Source organism: Sus scrofa, chromosome 12, assembly GCF_000003025.6.
Source record: "Sus scrofa isolate TJ Tabasco breed Duroc chromosome 12, Sscrofa11.1, whole genome shotgun sequence".
Classification (NCBI taxonomy): Eukaryota; Metazoa; Chordata; class Mammalia; order Artiodactyla; family Suidae; genus Sus; species Sus scrofa.
Window position 1 is genome coordinate 730,148 of NC_010454.4, and position 19,729 is coordinate 749,876.

General features: G+C 63.5%; 2 protein-coding genes across 2 annotated transcripts; both read left to right on the forward strand.

Annotated features, from left to right (window-relative positions):
- On the forward strand, positions 312-9,752 carry SECTM1 (secreted and transmembrane 1). The gene is made up of 6 exons (XM_021066356.1): positions 312-559; positions 7,493-7,638; positions 7,794-8,108; positions 8,575-8,607; positions 8,761-8,976; positions 9,348-9,752. The coding sequence occupies exons 2-6, from the start codon at positions 7,551-7,553 to the stop codon at positions 9,380-9,382; spliced, it is 687 nt and encodes a 228-aa protein (XP_020922015.1). The 5' UTR covers positions 312-559; positions 7,493-7,550; the 3' UTR covers positions 9,383-9,752.
- CD7 (CD7 molecule) lies at positions 10,198-14,729 on the forward strand. The gene is given in 5 exon segments (XM_021066357.1): positions 10,198-11,882; positions 11,885-11,926; positions 13,103-13,417; positions 13,630-13,763; positions 14,390-14,729. Coding segments are annotated over 5 exon segments (624 nt in total). The 5' UTR covers positions 10,198-11,857; the 3' UTR covers positions 14,498-14,729.

Genomic DNA, 19,729 nt, shown 5'->3' on the forward strand with positions numbered 1-19,729 from the left:
CCCATAACTTGGGGTTTCCCTTTTTTTTTTTTTGGTCTTTTTGCCTTTTCTAGGGCCGCTCCAGAGGCATATGGAGGTTCCTAGGCTAGGGGTCTAATCCGAGCTGTAGCCACTGGCCTACACCAGAGCCACAGCCACGCGGGATCCAAGCCGCATCTGCGACCTACACCGCAGCTCGGAGCTGTAGCCACTGGCCTACACCACGGCCACAGCCACGCGGGATCCAAGCCGCATCTGCGACCTACACCGCAGCTCACGGCAACGCGGGATCCTTAACCCGCTGAGCGAAGCCAGGGATGGGACCCGCAACCTCATGGTTGCTAGTCGGTGTCGCTAACCACTGCGCCACGACGGGAACTCCTTTCCGAATCCCGGACCAAGTGCTGCACCTCCTGCCCATCCTGGATCCGCCGCCTTTCCTCCGCCTCCTCCGCAGGCTCCGCCCTGGGATTTTCTCACCCGGCGAACCGAGGAGCGGCGGCCGAGGGCGTGGAGAAGCCGCGCGGGAGCGGAGCGGAGTCGCAGGCGAGGCGCGCGGGGGAGCGGAGCGGAGTCGCAGGCAAGGGGCGCGCGGGCAGCTCGGGGCGTGTGGGTTCGCGCCGGGGTGGAGAAAGCGGGGCGCCGAGCTCCTCGACCCGCCCCCGCCGCCTCTTGCCAGGGTGTCGGCGCGCAGGGGCCGAGGCGCAGGTTGCGCGCCGCGGGAGGCAAGGGGCCAGGGGCTCTCGAGGCGGCGGGGACTGAGTCTCTGCAGGGCGCCCCCAGGCTCGGCTCTCAGAGGGGCCGGGAGGTGGCATCTCGGGTTAGGGCGCCCAGCGCTCAGGACAGAGCCCCTCCTGCCCCAGACCGGTCCCGACCCAGCACGGCGGTTCTCACACTCGCGGGCACAAACTCACACTTATGTGCACTCACAGGGACACACACGCACGCACACGTGGACACTCACAGCCACAGCTTATTTACTCACAAACACTCATAAAGCAATAAAATCCCAGCCCCCTCCCCCGAAGGTGAGGGGAAGGCACTCGACGGCCCCTGTCCTTGCTCAGCTTTCATTTTTGGTTTGACCGCAGCAACAACTGCGAAATTCAATTCAACACCCACTACTGGTTAATGATCTGCAGTTTGAAAACCCCGGGGCCCCTGGAGGCCCCTGTCCCTGGGGCCCGAGGTTGTGAAGGGAGTGGGAGGTGCTGGGGCCGCCGGAGGGGGGGCCCGCGGGTGCGAAGGAGGAGGATTCTCAGGGGAGGTGTCTGTGTCCCGGAGCAGAGGCACAGCGGGTGCTGAGCTGTGCAGTGGGAAGGGTTTGCAGGCTCGGGCCCCAGGCCCGGAGGACTCTAACTGCCCAGCAGGGACCCGGCTGGGTAGGGGTGCCCCAGACTGGGGCCTTTCTCCCTCTGAGCCGGGGTTGGGGCTCTGTCTTCTGGAGCCGGTAGGTCACATCCCTGCACGGTGATCAGCGCCGAGCTCCCCCTCCCACGTAAACACCCAGGTGCATCCAGGTGGGTGTTCCTGGAGCCGCTGCAGCAGGTGGGAAAGCTGTGCCAGCTGCCCTCGGGTGCTGTGGGCGTGGAGATCCCTGACGATGCAGGGCCCCTGCAGACCTGGCCAGGCGACACCCTCCCTTCCACAACCTGCTGCCTCAGTTTCCCGAGGTCTCACAGCAGAAAAGGTGCTGGCCACTGCACACACTTTCTGAGGTGTTTCGCTGGCTCCCAAATGTGAGCAGCTCCCCAGTGGCCGCACAGACCCCAGCAGTGTCACCCCGTGTTGATATGTGCAGATGCCAATTCAGCATCAGTGATTTGGGAGAAATCTGAATTGTTGCCTGTGCTTTTCCACTTCCAGAGGTCTGGAGGCCCCTCCAGGCCATGCCACACGGACCCGTCTGCGCCTCTGCCTCCACCCCTCACTTTCCTCTCTGTGCCTGGGCCCCTCTGCTGTGTGGTTTTCTGTCTGCAGAAGTGTCAGGGAAAGGTGGGGAGCCGTGTGGAGCTGCCAGATTTAGGGACCCATGTGAATTTATGATAATGAAGCATTTTGAAATACCAGCATATCCCAAATATTGCATAGAATATACCTGTGTTTAAAAATGAGACAGAAGGGAGTTCCCGTTGTGGCACAGCGGAAATGAATCCGACTAGTATCCATGAGGGCGCGGGTTTGATCCCTGGCCTCGCTCAGTGGGTCGGGGATCAGGTATTGCTGTGAGTTGTGGTGTAGGTTGCAGACGCGGCTTGGATCCTGCATTGCTGCGGCTGTCTCGTAGGCCGGCAGCTGTAACTCCGATTGGCCCCCTAGTCTGGGAACTTCCATATGCCTCAGGTGTGGCCCTAAAAAGCAAAAAATAAAAATAAATAATAAAAATAGAAAATAAATAAAAATGAGACAGGCGTTCTCATTGTGGCTCAGCGGTAACGAACCTAACTACCATCCATGAGGTCTCGGGTTCGACCCCTGGTCCCGCTCAGTGGGTTAAGGATCCCACGTGGCTGTGGGGTGGGCTGGCAGCTGCAGCTCCTATTAGACCTCTAGCCGGGGTACCTCCATATGCCACGTGTGGCCCTGGGAAGACAAAATAAATACAAAATAAGAAAACTAAAGACGAGACAACAGTGCAGCCATAGACAGATCAGGGCAGCAGGATACGCCTGAGGGTAACAGGGGGCCTCTGTCTCCAGTCGTGCTCTGTGCAGACAGCCTTCCGCGCTCCATGAGGTGGAGGCGTGTCTCCACTTACGGAATCGGCTCAGTGAGTTAAGGCTTGTCTGTGGTTTCGGGGTCTGCCCCCCGCTTGGGGATCTCCCCCACTCAGCCTCTCTCCTCTGATGGGGGCGACCCTGGTCCGAGGTGGGTACAGTTTGGGGGCAGAGATGGGACAACCCAGGCGTTTCCTTGTCTGGCTTCTGGAGCCACCCAGGGGCAGGGGCTTTCATGGCAAGGGGGCCCTCGATGAGAGCGTGAAGATGGACCCAGAGCCCATTGTGTGGGGGCAGAGCCCCTCGGCCTGGGGGGAGCTCGGAGGAGACCGGGGCGGGGGTGGCCTGGGGCAGTGGGGACAGGAGCCTGGAGCCCACACCTTCAGCAGTCCCCCACTGCCCGTGACAACATGACAGGATGGCCAGGGCCACCTTCGCAGGTCACACCCCTCAGGAGGACACTGGGCGGCGCTCGCAAGCCTGTGACTTCCCGGTTGGAGGCTTCAGGCCACTTCATTGTGTGTGAAAACATCCCTTGAAATAGCACGTCTCAGGACCACAGACGTGGATTTCTCAAGGTGAAGCCGAGAGTCGTGTTTTCAGAATGAGTCAGTGTGACCTGGCGGTTAGATCACCGGGTCCGCAGGGCGCTGAGAACCGCAGAGCCTGGGGCAGGGAGGCCCGTGAGAGTCTCCTGCCAGGAGACCCAACATGCAACGCCGGCGTGAAGCACAGCCCGCGGCACGGACTGGGCTCGGGGACCCCACACCCCTTGCTCAGAGGGCCACGTCCACACCCCCAAAGGCCACCCGCCATCCTCCCTGCCGACCTCAGGGCCCAGCCTGCTGCTCCCTTGGCCTCCCTCTCGCCGGGCAGCACACGCACTCTCTCCCAAAGCCCAGCTGGGCAGGTCAGCATGTGTCAGGTCACCCCCGCCCCCATCTCCGCGTCACCTGGTCCAGCTGAGGACCAAGGCTGACCTTTGACCCACCCAGCTTAGCCGAGGCACCTGCCCAGGGTGTGCGTGTGCGTGTGTGTACGCGCACCTGCGTGGCCTGACTCCCGTCGATGGGGCACCCGGACCCACGTTGGACGGCTGGGAAAATGGGGGGGGCAGACGCTGTGCCGAGGTCAGTGGAGGCGGCAGGGCGGTGTTGGGGGGAGGGGACCTTGAGGAGCCAGGAATGCTGGGTGTCCTGCCCAAGGCCTCATAAACGACACAAACACATGAAGTGTTTATTCCGGAAACAATCGGGAGAGTTGATGGGGGTGCAGTTGCCATGGTGATGGTGTGTTTCTGCTAAAGCTCTATCATCACGGAAGAGTTGGTGAAGGATTTGCAAAGGCCATGGCAGCGTGGGAATGAGAAGGGCTGAAGACAGGACGAGCCCACCAGTCTCTCGAAGCCCCGGCTGGGAGTCCCCTGGGGGAGGTGGCACCAGGAGCCGAGGGCCCCCGGGAGGTAGAGGTCACCCAGGGTGACCTGCAAAGGGAGAAGCAGATGCAGAGAAACGGACAGAGCATGAGCCAGATGGCTCCCTCCTGTGTTTGGGGTTTGTGCCTGGTTATCCCTGAGTGAGGGGAAGGCTGGGGTCCCTCCTGGGGACAGACCAGCAGTGGGAGACCAGGGTGTCAGCAGGCTTCCAGCTCCACCTCCCTGGGCTTGAGGCTTCCCGCCTCCCCCGCCTGGCCGCTCCCTGCCGGGATGTGTCCCCTCTCTCATCAAGACGCCAGTTTCCCAACCTAAATGTCCATCGACAGAGGAGTGGATCCAGAAGAGGTGGTACATATACACAAGGGAATATGACTCAGCCATTAAAAAGAACGAGATACCGGCATTTTTTGCAACATGGATGGACCTAGAAACTATCATGCTAAGTGAAGTCAGCCAGACAATGAGACGCCAGCATCCAATGCTTTCACTGACATGTGGAATCTGAAAAAAGGACAGACTGAACTTTGCAGAACAGATGCCAGCTCACAGTCATTGAAAAACTTATGGTCTCCGGAGGAGACAGTTTGGGGGGTGGGGGGATGTGCCTGGGCTGTGGGATGGGAATCCTGTGAAATCAGATTGTTATGATCATTATACAACTACAGATGTGATCAATTCATTTGAGTACTAAAAAAAAAAAAAAAAAAAAAAAAAAAAAAAAGGCGCCAGTTTCCATGGGGTCCCTACTCCTCGCAACCGGCCTCCTTTTTCCCCAGAGGGCCCCGTTTCCCAGCAGGGTCCCCTCACAGGTTCTGCGTGGACGTGTCTTGGGGCCACTGCTCACCCCAGTGTTTGCGCTTTGCGGGGGAGGGTGGGCAGTGGGCGTCGCCGCGGAGCCTCCTCGTCTGAGCCGATCCCCCTCGCGTGAGCTGGCGCGCACGCGTGCACACTCGTGTACAAGAGCGTGTCTCTCAGGGCAGCGTTTTCGGGTGCCTCTTTCCTCCTCAACTGCAAACATGGTGCATATGTGAGAAAAGACACCGCCGTTCTTTCGACAATAAATTAGAAATAGGAACAAGCCCGGAAAACGAAAGGCGGGGGCGGGGCCGACACCAGCCCCGCGAGCTTAGACTCCGCCCACCGGACCCTCGGGAGCTCAGCGCGGTGGGGCCGGGCGACTCAGCTCCGGGGGACCTACACCCCGCGTCCCCGGGCTGGGCCTCGCGGCTCCCTAGCAAACACTGCCCGGCAGCCTGACCTAGATTAAAAACCACTAAAATAAAGCATCTCTGGGTTTCAGGGATGCACAGAGGCGCAAAACAGTGCCTCCGAAAGCAAAGGAGTGGTGCCAGGGGGTGGGTGGGTGCAGGGGAGGGGAGGTCAGCCGCGGCCGGCATGGGCGGTGGGCTCCCAGGCGCTGGGTCGTGGGCAGATGAGCGGATGAACTGGACCGGTGGTGAGAATCACAGTGACGCCGCTCTGGGCTGTGGGCGCCGGCCGATTAAATGGGCGTCCACGCAGATGGAAAGCTGGCACCCAGCGCAGAGCAGTTGCCACTGGTGGACAGAGTTCAGGACACACCACCAAGCCCTGGCTTCTCTTCCCGTTTGCCCTGGCTTCTCGTCCATGGTCAGCACTGGAGGCCAGCGAAGGGCAGGGCTGCGATGTTACGGGCCCATCACACCCTGTGAGCAGCCCCCCAGGACCCCAGGAGCCCCTGTGTGTTAGGGGAGAAGAAGGCCCCTTCCGCCATGGGCCTGGCCATCTGTCTGTCTGCTCCCCCAGTCTGTCCCCCAGGAGGACAAGCCCGCTCGGGCCACCCCTGGGCCAGTGGGCACACCTGTGACAAGGTCCCCCGTGCCCCCAGGAGAGTGGTGGTCAGCCCAGAGCCTCCGCAGGCCCGGCCCTGCAGGAGGAGGACAGGAGAGTGCTGGGCAGTTTGCATCGTATGTTCCTGAAACTCCCCCTGGCTCAAATGAGATGTTTCTTTCAAAGCTGGACACAGCCATTCTCCTTCCAGGGCGCAGTGGGCCTCCCTGTGCTGCCGCTCCGAGGCCCCCAGACCAGCGGGGTTGTGCACCCGCCCCACTCCCACCAAGAACCCCTCGTGCCCCCATACACTGGCCCACTGGCCGGACATGCAGGCCTCAGGCCCCCAGCCCCACAGGAGCCCCAGGGGGAGGCAGGTGGGGGCAAGACCACTGGTGGTCGCTCAGCTAGAGGCAGGAGCCCAGTTGGGGGTGGGGCGGGGAGGATCACAGCCCCCCTGCCCCCCCCACCCCAGTCCGAGCTTCCGCACTTGCAGCACTGGGGAAAGGGTTGTGCTGCCGCCAGCTTGTCCCCCAGTCATTCTCCTTGCTCAGCCCAGAGCCCCACGGGTCAGGACGGGGCCTGATCGCCAATGGCCCGAATCTCTCAGAGGCCTTTAGGTTCCCGTCTGGCTTTGCTCCTGGCCCTTCTGCCCAGTTCCCCCAAAACTGGGGGAAAAAATCAGAAGCAGTTGCATTCAAAACCGAACGATCCCAGCCCTGACATCCTGGAAAAGGCGAAACTATGGCCTTCGTCAAAAGATCAGAGGTTGCCAGGAGTCGGGTTGGGGGCGCACAGAGGGCTTAGGGCAGTGAGACGGCTCTGCGTGGTGCCTAAGGATGGATGCGTCCCACCTCTGCCCAAGCCCACTGGGTGTCCCGCACCGGGGGGGCCCTGCCGGACCGTGGGGCTGCGGCCAGTGTGGCTGAACAGGCTCATCAGCTGTGTCGAAGGGCCCGCGGGTTCGCGGTGCCTGTCCTGCGGGGGCGCAGAGCCTCCGCACTTCCTGCCCTGTCTTCCTGTCGGCCTGCAACTGCTCAAAAACAAAACAGTCTATCGTCACTACTGTCATTCTTTTTCTCAAAGGGTCAGTCGTTTAATTGAATCAGTGAAGCTCATCTTTCGCTTTTAGTGGGAGCTGAAGATGGGAGCTTATTTCAGAGGAAGTGAAAGTCCCGTTTTCCAGATAACTCACGAGCTCCACGGGGGACTTTCTGTCGCTGAGAGCAAGTCCCCACGTGCCCAGCCGGGCGTGCGGGAGCGGGAGGGGGCTGGGGGCCGAGGCCAGTCGCCTCCAGCTGTAACCCTGTGGGACACACAGCCCAGCCGTTTTGCACATTTTATATAAAATGGAGGAGGATGCCTGTGGCGTGAGCGGGGGCATCTCCCGGGCCTCGCTTCCTGTGTCCTCTGTCTGCCAGTGTCCCCTGGCCACATGATGAAGTCCAGAGAAGGGTCGGGACACAGTGGCCCAGGAGGAGCTGGGGAGCTTCTGCGGGAGCTTCTGCAGCAGCCCAGGGCACCCGTGACCCCTGGGCCTTCCCTCCTCCAGGAGCATCCGCAACACCGCTGAGGACCAGGGGCCCCGGGGCCGACCCCGGCCGCCGGCCATGCAGGCCTCCGTGTCCCGCCTCCTGGTGGCCAGGCTGCTGTGGGCCGTCCTGCCCTTGGCCGCCTCGGGGAGCGCTCCGAGAGGAGGTACGCGCTGCTCTGCCGGGGGGATCCCGCAGGGGCCAGGCAGCGGTGGGAGCCAGCCTCGGGTCAGGCCAGGAGGGGCCCAGGCCCCCGGGGAGGGCGGTCGGTGGGCGTCCTGGCGCCCAGCCCTGCCGAGCGTGTGCGACATCCCCCCACAGGCTGGGACAGCCCCAACTGCACGGCGGGCGTGGTGTCGGTGTCCCGGGGCGAGCACGCCGAGCTGGCCTGCAGCATGGCCAACCCCTTCTCCCACGTGCGCGTCTCCCTGCGAGCCCACCCCGGGGAGAGCTGGCAGCTGGTCTTCGATGAGCAGGCCCCAGGAAGCTTCCGCCGGGATGGGTGGCAGCTCTGGGTTCAGGGGAGCGAGGCACGGCTGGTGATTGAAAAGGCCCAGGACGCCCAGGCGGGGACATACAGGTGGAGTCTGGCGGGCCTGCAGCGGAGCTTCGGAACCACCGTCCTGAACGTCTTGGGTGAGCCGCCTTTGCCTTAGGGAGGGGCCGAGGCCGGGGTGGGGAGCTGCTGCCCGGCTGAGGGGCCCGGAGGCACAGGGACTGGCGTCCTGCTCCGCCCACCCTGTCCAGCGTCTTCCCGGGGCAGCCCCTGTCCACATGCCCCGGGCCCCCTGCCCTGTCTTCACTGGGAGCTGGTCCCCTTCCTCCCGAACCCCCCCTTCCTTTGCTGCCAAACTCTCCAGATCACCCCCCGCCCCCATGCCTCGATGTAATGCCCTGGTGGGCACCCTGGGGTCTGGGGACGGGGAGCAGGAGCATGGGGGGCTGAGGATGGCACCCCCAGCCTGGCTGAGCCCTGGGAAGGGGACCCAATGCACACTTCCTGGACTCCTGGGACCAGGGCTCCCCTGACACCCGGCTGGAGGGGCACACTGGGGCTGGCCTTGGGCAGCCCCCCAACCTGCCCGGTGTCTCGCTTTGGCAGAACCCCAGGACCAGCTCTTCACGCCTTCCTGGGGTAAGTGTTTCTGTCTTCATCCTAGGGCACAGGAGGGGAGCCCCAAGGACACCCCTTGGGTCGACACCCCCGCCCCGCCCTCTGTGCCCAGTGCCCAGGCCCATCCTGTACACTTGTCCGCCTGCCACTCTCCCCCCACGGGCATCCCGCCAGAGGTGACATCCCCCCGGAGGGTGCCCCCAAGGCGGGCAGAGGATGGAGGCCTCGCCGCTGCCCGCAGGCCCCCAGATGCTGCCCCCCAAGCCCACGCCCAGTCCAGAGAAGATCCCGGTCCAACTGGCTTATCTGGCCTTCAGCCCGGTGGCCGTCTTGTTCCTGCTGGTCTGGCTCCAAAGGCGTGCTTCCAGGAGGCGCTCCAAGGTCGCGCAGGTACGGTCGCTGCAGCAGGGCTGGGCAGGGTCTTCTCGGACCCAGCATGGCCACTCCGCCCACGGTACCCACAGGGGCGGGGAAGGTGGGGAGGGGCAGGGTCCCAGCCAGGGTGTCCTCTCCCCCAGAACACGGATGCCCCCTTCCAGCCAGGCCACTGGGTCACCCTGGGAGACAACAGGGGGGCAGGAGACCTGGGATGTGTGGACGGTGGGAGTGTCTGCACACGGCTCCCCCCCCAGATAGGGAGGCTCTGGGCTCCACACAGAGGGGAAGCTCGGGCAGGACAGCAGCTCCTGTGGCCCAAAGCACAAAAATCTCAAGTTCCAAAGCCCTCGACCCGAGAGGATCCCCTCCTCTGCCCCGTCCAGGCCCCGAGCGACGCCGGAGGGCCATGCTGCTGTGACCCCAGAGACCGCCCGGGCGGGGGTCTTGCCTGTGAACACACTCCTGGTTTTGGACCGTGAGCGAGAATAGTGTTTGAGGACCCTCCGGCCCGCAGCTGTGGGGGCCAGGGGAGCACTGACTGGTTCCAGAGACGGAGCATCGGCTCCACCAGCACCACCAGGGGGCAGAGCCGTCCCTCTGCCGGCCAGGTGGCTCCAGCAACACGCCCCGCCTCCCCGACACCTGCCGCTAAACAACTTTGTGCTAATGACATCATACTCCAAAGTCTACCTCCGTGGAGTGTGTTCTTTTGTTTTTGCAGGTCTTTTTCTTTCCTCTTTTGTCCTCTGTGATTCGAGGACTCTCTGTAGCATTGCATTTGGATCCGTTTTCTTTCGTGTGTGTGTATCTGTTACCGATTTTGGTTTGCCTTGCCATGGCTCCCGTGGAAATGCTGGTTTGTGCCACACGGGGCCAGGCCGTCAGACACAAGGGGCCGGGCGTCTGGGACTTCCGTGCTCTGGGCCCGTGGGCGTCTCTTACATTTTCCCCAAAACAGACCAGAAGTGTTGATGCATTTAAACAGATGTCAGGAGTTCCCGTCGTGGCGCAGCGGTTAACACACCCGACTAGGATCCATGAGGACGCAGGTTCAATGCCTGGCCTCGCTCAGTGGGTTAAGGATCCGGCATTGCCGTGAGCTGCGGTGTGGGTTGCAGATGCAGCTCGGATCCCGTGCTGCTGTGGCTGTGGTGGAGGCCGGCAGCTACAGCTCCGATTAGACCCCTAGCCGGGAACCTCTGTATGCCGTGGGTGTGGCCCTAAAAAGACAAAAAGCCACACACACACACAAAAAAAAGAGAGAGAGAGAGAGATGTCAGAGGTGATTTTAACATTGCTGTCACATGGGGAGGGGCTCGCACAAGCTGGGCAGGCCCTGCACATGCCAGGCGAGAAACCTAGGAGAGGCCGGTCTGTGTCTGTGACTAATTTCAGTTTCTGCATGTTGCTTATTCGTGTCCTCAAGGACTTCCCTAAAGAAAGTTTAGTGCTGGGTCCTCGCAGTGTCCCAGAGGCCCTCCCGAGCCCCTCCCCTCCTCGGCCACACTGGCCCTTCCCTCGCAGGCCCTCAGACACACCAGGCACTTTCTGGCCTCAGGGGTCCTGCACCTGCCAAGCCCTCTGGCTGGAGCCCTGTTCCCAGATACCACATGACCCCTCCTCACCTCCTGGGCCCTTCGTTCCTGCGGCCCCTCCCCTGACACGTGCTGTGTGCCCTGGCGTAGGCCTGCTCCTACAGACCAGCGTCTTGTCTGTTTTGCCCTCCGTTCTTGGCACAGCGGCTGGCACGTGCAGGCATCCGGAGAGTGTCCGTGGTGAACAAAGGCAGCAGGAGACCAGGAAGGGGGCTCGTTTGCAAAGCCGGTGCCCTCGTCCCCTCCGGCCAGCAACTTCCTAGGACCCTCGGGGCAACTCCTAGGGTCTGTCCCCAGACAGATCCGTCTCGAGTGCAAGGAGAGGCTGTGGGCAGGAAGGCAGCCCCCGCTAAACTGCCCCCACCCCAGACCCCAGCCACACCCCGGGACTCTGAGCCATCAGCAGACAGGAGCGTCCGACCGGCCAGTGGAGGGGATGCCGGGGAGGAAACAGCTGGGGGCTGTGGGTCCATGTGTGAGCCGGGCGCTCGCTCCTGTGCACACATGCGCATGTGGCCTTGGGCGGCTTGAGGCTGGGCCGTCTGGCCCAGGGCTCCCGGGTGGAGAAAGTCACCTCCTGATCATCCAGTCTCTTCTTCCCCAGGGACCTCCGTGAGGGCACAGGTCTCCCTCTGCTGGGGGGCAGGGTGGTGACTGAGCTGAGCCCTCGAACCTACACGAGGCAGAATCAGAGCCACTGGGGCAGCCGCAGCCTTGGCCATGTGCCCTGGCCCATCTCTAGGGCCACATCGCACCCACGGGCTCAGTTTGGCAGTCCTACCCCTCCCACTGCAGGGGTGGGGTTGGGGGGTGGGGAGCTACTCCAAGTTTCTGGGCACAGATCAGGTCCCAGCAGAAAGGGAACCAGAGGACCAGGGCGGCTGGACCCCCAACCCGACCTGGGGACCCCCTTGTCTTCCTCCTGGTCCTGTCCCCACCCAACCTTGACCTCCTCCCTCCCCCTCCTCTCCCTGCTGTGCTCTGTGGAGATGCCAGAGGCCAGGACCACAGTCTACCTGTGGGCACAGAGCAGGATGGGGGAGGGCATGCAGGTGGCCCCCCAGCCTCGCCCGCAGTGCCTCTCCTTGCTCAGGGCACCACCTTCAGGAAGCCCTCCTGGAAGTGCCCAACCTCCAGTCACTGCAGGCAGCCCCCCCCCCAACCTCCGGCTCCATCCTGCCCCCACCACCCTAGAGCTGCGCCTGTGAGGTGGTTGCACTCAGTTGGGTGCCGCTGTAGACAGGAAGAGTCGTGAAGGCCCTTAAGAGGGGCCTTGCCCTTTCCTGCCACCCAGCGAGATGGCCCGGCTCCTGGGGCTCCCGCTGCTCCCCTGCTCCTTGCCCTCTCTTTCAACCGGGCTGCCCAAGGTGAGTGCTTCCCAACTGCCCCCCCCCCGGCCATGCCCCCTCCCCCAGGGTGCCCTTCCCAGGGTGCATGGTCCCTGGATGTGGAGCGTGGGCGTCCCTCAGAGCCCGCAGCCCTTCCAGAGAGTCAGGGCCAGCCCTGAACAATGGGCACCAAGACGGCGGCATCTGGGTGCAGAGCCGCCGCGGGAGGGCTCTTCTTTTCACGGGGGCTCTGGGGACTTTCTCTTCGACAACCAGCAAGGCTGCCTCGTCCTTCACATGCCTCCTGTGAGAGGCTCTGCGGTGAGAAGGAGACACCAGTCATACAGGTGGGAAGGGGCTCTCTGCAGGCACCATTCTTGTGCCCCCTGCCCCCAAAAGGGCTGCAGAATTTCATTTGCTGAGAAGCTGACATTTGGATTATGTTTGCCCCCCCGGGAAGCTGGTCCTGCTGGGCCCCCGTGAGCAGGCGAGGAGCCTTTCTGGGCATCCCACGGACAAGCCAGGATGTACCCACCCCAGGGAGCTGCTGGCTTCAGGTGCCTGGAAACGGTGGGGAAACAGAGGCAGTCGGCCTCGAGAGGGCTGGGCAGGCAGGACAATGCCCTGGCTCTCTGGGAACTGGTCATTTAAGAGGGAAAAGCTGGGAGTTCCCGTCGTGGCGCAGTGGTTAACGAATCCAACTAGGAACCATGAGGTTGCGGGTTCGGTCCCTGCCCTTGCTCAGTGGGTTAACGATCCGGCGTTGCCGTGAGCTGTGGCGTAGGTCGCAGACGCGGCTCGGATTCCGCATTGCTGTGGCTCTGGTGTCGGCTGCCGGCTACAGCTCCGACTCGACCCCTAGCCTGGGAACCTCCATATGCCACGGGAGTGGCCCTAGAAAAGGCAAAAAGACAAAAAAAAAAGGCTGTGGAGCTGGGGAATGCCCCCCATCCCCCCCCTCCAGAGCTCTCAGCAGGGGTCCCGGTGCTCTGGAGGGAAGAGGCCCCAGCTCAAGCGTCCCTGACCTTGACCTGCGACCTCCTCTGGTGGGAGAGGGTGTCGCGAGTGGCCCAGCCCCCAGGGGAGGTCAGCGTGGGGCTGCTGGGCCACGGAAGCCACCCCATCCCCGGTGACACGTCAGCAGTGAGCTGTCCCCAGGAGACTCCCCTGCCCCCGTGCCCTCTGCAGCGGTGGTGACCGGCGGTCCCCCTGCAGAGGTGTGGCAGTCCCCCGGCCACGCCATCGCTTTGGAAGGAGGCTCCATCCACATCACCTGCTCCAGCCGTGGGCCCCTGCTGGGCATCTACCTGAAGCGAGTACTGCCGAAGGCCAGCAACGTGATCTACTACGAGGAAGGGAGGGAGGCCACCGTGGACGAGCGCTTCAGGGGCCGCGTCACCTTCTCGGGGCTGCAGCACAACCTGACCATCAGCGTGCACCGCCTGCAGCTGCCCGACACGGGGGCCTACGCCTGCCAGGCCATCATGGACAGCGAGGTCTGGGGCCCCGGGACCCTGGTCGTGGTGACAGGTAGGGAGGGTGCACCCCCCGGCCCACCTGGCCCTGCCTGGGGCTCTTCCCTCTGCGCTTGCTCCGGTTATGCCTTCCAGCTGGAGCCCACCGCCTCCAGGAAGCCTCCTGGATTCCCCCGCACACACACACTCCAGAGCCCCTTCCTGAACCCCCAAGGCTCTCTGGGACTCCCCGCCTGCCATCTGCCTCTCTCTGTCCCTTCTTCCCAGACAAACTGCCTCAAGCTGCGAACAGCTGCCGGGAGGCTCAGTGGACACACATGGCCCTCTCTGCAGCCCTGGCTGCGGTCTGCTTCCTCGCCGGGCTGGGGCTGGGGGCAGTGTGTGCGCGCCGAGGGACACAGGTCAGTGTGGCCTCGGATGTCATCCACCAGCCAGCTCCTCTCAGGGAGCAGGGAGGAACCGGCAGGGGTGCCCAGGGAGCTGGCGGTGTGGGAAAGCCCAGCGCCCCCCCACGCCCTCCACCCAGTCTCGGGAGCTGGGCGTGTGCACAGCAGGGTCCACGTTGGGAGGAACCTAAGAACTGAGCCCCAGCAGGGCCGGGCATGGGGCCCCGGGAGGACGCCTGGTCAGACACCTAAGGGCAGTGAGCGGGGCATCACTATCTGAGAGTCTGGGGGTGCCCGTGGGACTGAGAGCGTGCGTGTGTGAGAGCCCGTGCGCGTCCGTGTGCAAATGGGAACGCGGGATCTGTGGCTGCGGGAATCTGCATGGGCATGGCCGGGAGGTGGGAGGAGCCGGTGACGCGGGCCAGCTCGGCCTGGCCCCTCGGCTGTTGCCCCCATTTTCGCCTGGCACCTCCATCTCCCAGGCGCCTGCATTCCCCCCTCCGCCTCCCCAGGCCTGGCAGCTCGGGAGAGCTGGGGGGCTGGCATGGCCCCTTGGGAAACGGCTTCCTGAGCAGAGGTGTCTGGAAGACGGAGGGGCCCTGGGCTGGCTGCCCGGGGGGAGACATGAGGCTTTCTTCCAGATCCGCAGACTCTGCTGTGCGGGGGGCGAGAGCTCCGTGTGTGTCATCTACGAGGACATGTCCCTCAGCCGCAGCAACACCGTGTCCCTCCCCAGCCAGTTCCAGTGAGCCTGCAGCACTCAGCCTCCCGCTGCCTCCTCCCGGAAGCCCTCCTGACTGCGTCCCAGAGCCCACCTTGGAGCCCCCAGAAAGGAAGCCTCTCTGTCCCGCTGCTGCCCTGACCCTCGCACCACTGGGCGGGGGGCTGCTCTGTAGGACGACGCACTTGGGCAGCTGGTGGGGGGCGGGGGCGGGGGCGGGGGCGGCCCGGCCTTGCCAGAAATAAAGGCTTCTCTTCTCCCCTTTCCTGCCAGTGTCCATTTCTCAGCCAGCTCAGAACCCACAAGGGGGCCTTGCCTGAAGCCCCCTCTGGTGTCTCCTAGGACTTGGGCAGCCTAAGTGCCTGTGGGTGAGACGGTCCATGGAGAGGAAGGGGCGGGGGACACATGTCCCCTCGGGCCCCTGGACCGGACTGGGGGAGGGGCGATTCAGCCAAAGCCGCTCGGTGGGGCGGGGCTGACGAAGGGCTGCTCGCCCGCAGGCTGGGGTCCTGGATGGGGAGAAGCAGACGGTGCTGGCCGCCAGCTGAGCCGAGCTCGCCCTTCATGCCTGGGATTCTGCGCAGATTAAACTGTCATTAGCAGATGGCGTCCCTTTCACCCGGAATCGTATCTTTGGGAAACGAGCTTTGGGCATAGAAATGAACTGCAGTGAGATCCACGGCAGAGTTGCTTCCAGGACGGAAATCAACTGAGAAGTTGCCCGAATGTCCAGATAAGAGATGTGCTGCGTTGGCGACGTCGCGCACCAGCTCAGATGTTCAAAGGGCACCAGGGGCATCCGTGGGAACTTCGTGGGACACTGGAGAGACGCAAGCGGGGTGCAGAGCGTGTTGTGGCCCCGCAGGTGTAAAGCACAGATGGGTGTGTGTGCTTCTGTGTCTACGTGGTGACACCATGGAACAGCAGAGGGTTGCTGACACTGGCTGGGACTGCGTGTTGCCAGGGATGCCCTGGGCTTGCGGTGGGCAGCTCGGGCCACTCTCAGCCTTTTGTGGAGGGCCCTGGGCCTGCAGCTGGGATCCACACGGGTGCCGGGCAAAGGCAAGGAGCACAGCGCCTCTGACCCTGCCTCCAAGGACCCCGAGGAAAGGCAGAGCCAGGAACCTGGTGGTGTCCGCCAGCTGCCTGCTGACGCCTGGTGCCTACGCAGGACCACTTGGCAGCGTGGCCCTGGGCAAGCCCTGCCCTTGGGCCTGGGTCCTCATCTGTAAGTTGGGGGAGTGGGGCCCCTGCTCTCCTCTGGAGCCCTTGCGGGCCCCTCTCCACCCTGCTGCGCCTGCCACCAGAGGCCACGCCCACTCACCAACCCTGACCGGTCACTTCTCGGTCCACACGGGACTGTGGAGATGGGCGGGCAGGGTGGAGCCCTCGTCTGCGTGCCCCCTTCCCCCCCGCCCCGAGCATCGCTGGCATGGAGCACATCTGCGCTTCGGTCCTGGAGCACCCCTGGCTGGGTCCGGGCCCTGCTTCTCCGTGTGTCCCCTGAGCCGGAGCTTCTGGGACCTCGGATTCCTCAGTGTAAAACGGGAGCCCAGGGTCAGGCCTCAGCGGCCTCCTGGAGCAAATGTCCTACACTGTGCGGGTGTGGGCTGAGCCCACAGAAGCTGGAGGCAAAGGCCTTGACTGTGGGGGGCCCCCACCACAGACTGCAGCTTTGGGGCCCCTGGGGGCTTTCAGGTTTGGAGAAGGGGGGGCCGGGGGGAGCACAGCGATGGAAACATGTGCCTGGGGGATGGGCTGCTCCCCGCTCTGGCCCCCAAGGCCCTGGCATGGCTGCGGATCCTCCCAGCACAGGCCCTGCCAGAAGGCGGGAGGGGCAGAGGGTGGGCTCTCACCTGCCCAGGGGGTGCACCCCTCCCTGCCCTCGAACCCCAGGCTGAACTCACCAATACTAAGGTCCTCTCAGATTGGATTTAGAAGAAAAGATTCAACACTGTCTTGTGTGCCGAGAGACAGACCCGCCTTCAGCAGGACACCGTAGATTGGAAGGAAGAGAATGGAAGAGGTACGAAGCAAACAGGCACCAACGAGAAAGCTGGAAGGGTCCCCCCTACCTTCTGACAAAGCAACAACAGAACAAAATACATAACCAACGTGCAGACGGGGGGATCTAAAAATAGCCAAACACGAAGGCCAGAAAAGATACACCCGCTGGGAAAAGAGACCAAGCAACCACTTCCGCCTGAGAGTTCAATGCCCCTTCAGACCGGAATCTTCCTGCTAGTGGAAGAGAATCCCACGCTCATCGACAGGAAACAGACAGGACCGCTCACCACCCGTGAAACTTTTTGAAATGAACATTCTCTGTCAACAGGGGCTGAGCAAACCAAGAACTGAATGAAGTCTGCAGGCCCAGCGCTGCCTGCGGGGGCTGCAAACAGGCCCGCGGGTTTACCTTCAGCAGACGTACCTGTGACGGACTCAGCCCTGGGCTTCAGGGGCGGGGCGGGGCCGGGGGCGGGGCCTCTGTCGGGGACCCAGGCTGAGGCCCCGGTGGCCACCACGCTGACCATCCCAGGGTGCCGGCCACAGGTGCAGCCCAGCCCTCCGAGGTCCCAGGTACAAAACCGGCACAAAAGCAAGTGCTAATTTAGAATGAGAAAAGAAAACAATTTTTTTTACAGCATCCAAAATATCTGGGAAATGACACTATTTTAAAATTAGCTGACCCCACTCACAATTCTCTCTCCTGCTCCCTGCCTCCCCTTTGCCTCTTCGGGTGACCAGAAAAGAGCGCAGCGACCCTTCAGCCCCAAAGCCCAGCGCTGGCCAGGCGGGGGCGGGGGGTGGGGGTGGGGGTGGGGATGGGGGGGCCCTGCTGGACCAGGATGTGCTCGGCCGGCTGGGGAAGCCGAGCAGGGGCCTGGGCTCTCCGTGAACCCAAAGATCTCAGAAAATTCTACTTTTCAAGCGTCTCCAAAAAGAGAAAGGGGGGATGGTGCAGCTAAGCGTCAGGCTGCCGGGCTGGGCGCAGTCCTGGGGCTGAGCCTGTTCTGACCGGCCCGGACACGCACCAGGACTTCTGCCACACCGTCACGCTCCGCACACCTCCGCCGGCATCGCAGGGCACCCGCTCCGCCCGCCCCGACCCCCACCTTCCTGTCGGGGGCCGGAGAGCCCCTGGGAGCTGGGATGTGAGGACAGGCCTGTGCAGGTGCCCACAGCGCCCCTAGCGGACTGCGGGTTACGACAGCTCGGTTGGCTTAGAACAGAAACTGATTTTCTCACGATGCTGGGGGCCAGAAGTTCAAAACCAAGGCAGGGTTGGTTCCTCTCGGAGGTTCTGAGGGAGGGTCTGCTCCAGGCTGCTCCCAGCTCCCAGCGGTGCCAGCGAGGGCTCCTGCCCTCATCCCCAGTCAACACATGGTCTTCTGGGCCCAAAGTTCTCTCTGCCTCTAAGGACACCAGCCACACCGGGTTTCGGGCCACCCGGGTCTCCTGGTAACTCGATGACAGCTGCAAAGACCCACCGCCAAATCAGGCCCCAGTCAGAGGCCCCAGGTGGACATGAATTTCGGGGTCCCGTTCACCCCAGTGCACTATCCCTCCCCAGATCGACAGCAGAAGCGTCATTGATCTTGGAGCCAGCAGGAGTGCAGAGGGGGCAGGGGACACAGGCGAGGGGACCAGCAGGTCACACACTCACTCTGGGAGGGCCCGGAGCCGGGTGGCCTGACTGAGGGCGTTACGGTTCTTCTGGCTGGACGGCGGCCAGCCATGAATCGGCCCCCAGGACTGCAGTGCACAGAGCAGATAGAGGCTGAGGACGGTGGCAGGTCAGCTCTGGACGCCTTGGCGGACCGGCGGGACTGAGTGGAGGGGTTGCAGATGGGGGCCTGTGGGCATAAGAGGTCAAGGCCATGTCCTGGGGGGCAGGGGGACCTCAGCCAGACACCAGGCCGAGGGGCAGGGCTGGAGCTAAGTCTGCCTGCTGCCCTCGCTGCCCTGGGGAGGACTCAGGTCCGAGGGCCTGGGGAGGAGGAGGGGCAACCCCAGGAACCCCTCGCTCACAGGCAGAGATGAGCAGCCACAGAAACGTCAATCTGCCCACAGCGCCTGGCAGCCTCACCACAGAGCCTGCGGCTCCTGTGCCCGGGCCCCCAGCTGCACGCAGGAAGGAGAGGTGAGGCCTGCAGGGCCCCTCAAATTCTCACCCCCTTGCCGGCCACACCTGTGCCCCCAGCCCAGCTCAGTCCTGCAGCCCCCCCACCCCCAGGGGCAGTAGCACAAGTGGCCCCCATACCCTGGCATCTGCCTTTCACACCTCGACCCCACCCCTACCCCTGCCCGGGCACCATCACCACCTTTGCAAACGAAAACCCACAGCCCCGAAGGGCCAGGGACTCCTGTGCACACCACCCTGCCCCCACCTGGCCACCAGTGCGGCCACAGTCTGCCCCTCAACCCCGGGCACTGGGCCCAGCCCGCCCCACCTGTCCGGGCTCCTGGAGGCGCTTTCGCCCTCCTCCCCTCCGGGTCCCGGGCCCCCACATCCCTCTGCCCCCCAGGCCCTGGCTTTGCACTCTGACCTCCTTGCCATCTGGTAGAAGGTGTCCAGGACCTCCTGAGCACCCGGTCTCTCGGGGGATGGCCGGCCTTGGGCAGGGGGCTGCCTGCTCCGGTGATGCCTTGGCCTGGAGCTCCCGCCGTCCCGCAGACCCCCAGCATCCGCCACTCAGGCTGGAGTCCTGGGCTTCCGGCATCACGTAATGCATCCGCAGCCCCCCACCCACTGACCCAACCCCGCCTTGGCCCCCACCCCGATGGGCCGCCCAAGAAGGAAGGCGGGCTCCCTTCAGGAAAGACTCCAAAGCCCCCGGAAGTGCCGTGGCTGCATTTCAGAAGTGGCATCACAACCCCTGCCCCTCATTCAGACGAGCTGCCCCGGGGTTGGGGAGGGGGCTCTGCTTCACTGTAAGACCTGCGGTGGGGGGTGTCCCCATTTGACAGTTGGACGTGGGGTCCTAGAAGCCAGCGACACACAACAGCAGGCCTCAGGGCCCCCAGCCCCAAGGCCCTGCAGCAAAGGGCCCTTCCTCACAGCTCAGCACTGTCTAGGGGCTTCCTGAGTCCCAGCAAAACCTGCCTAGAGACCACGGACAAAGATTCCAGAAGCCTGGAGGACCCCGTCCTGGGCGCTACACGTCATCACTGTGCCCACTGCCGGCCACTGGAGGGGAGGCTGCTGTTGACCAGAGCACCTGGAGAGACGTGGCACCCAGGGCCTGGGGATCTTGGA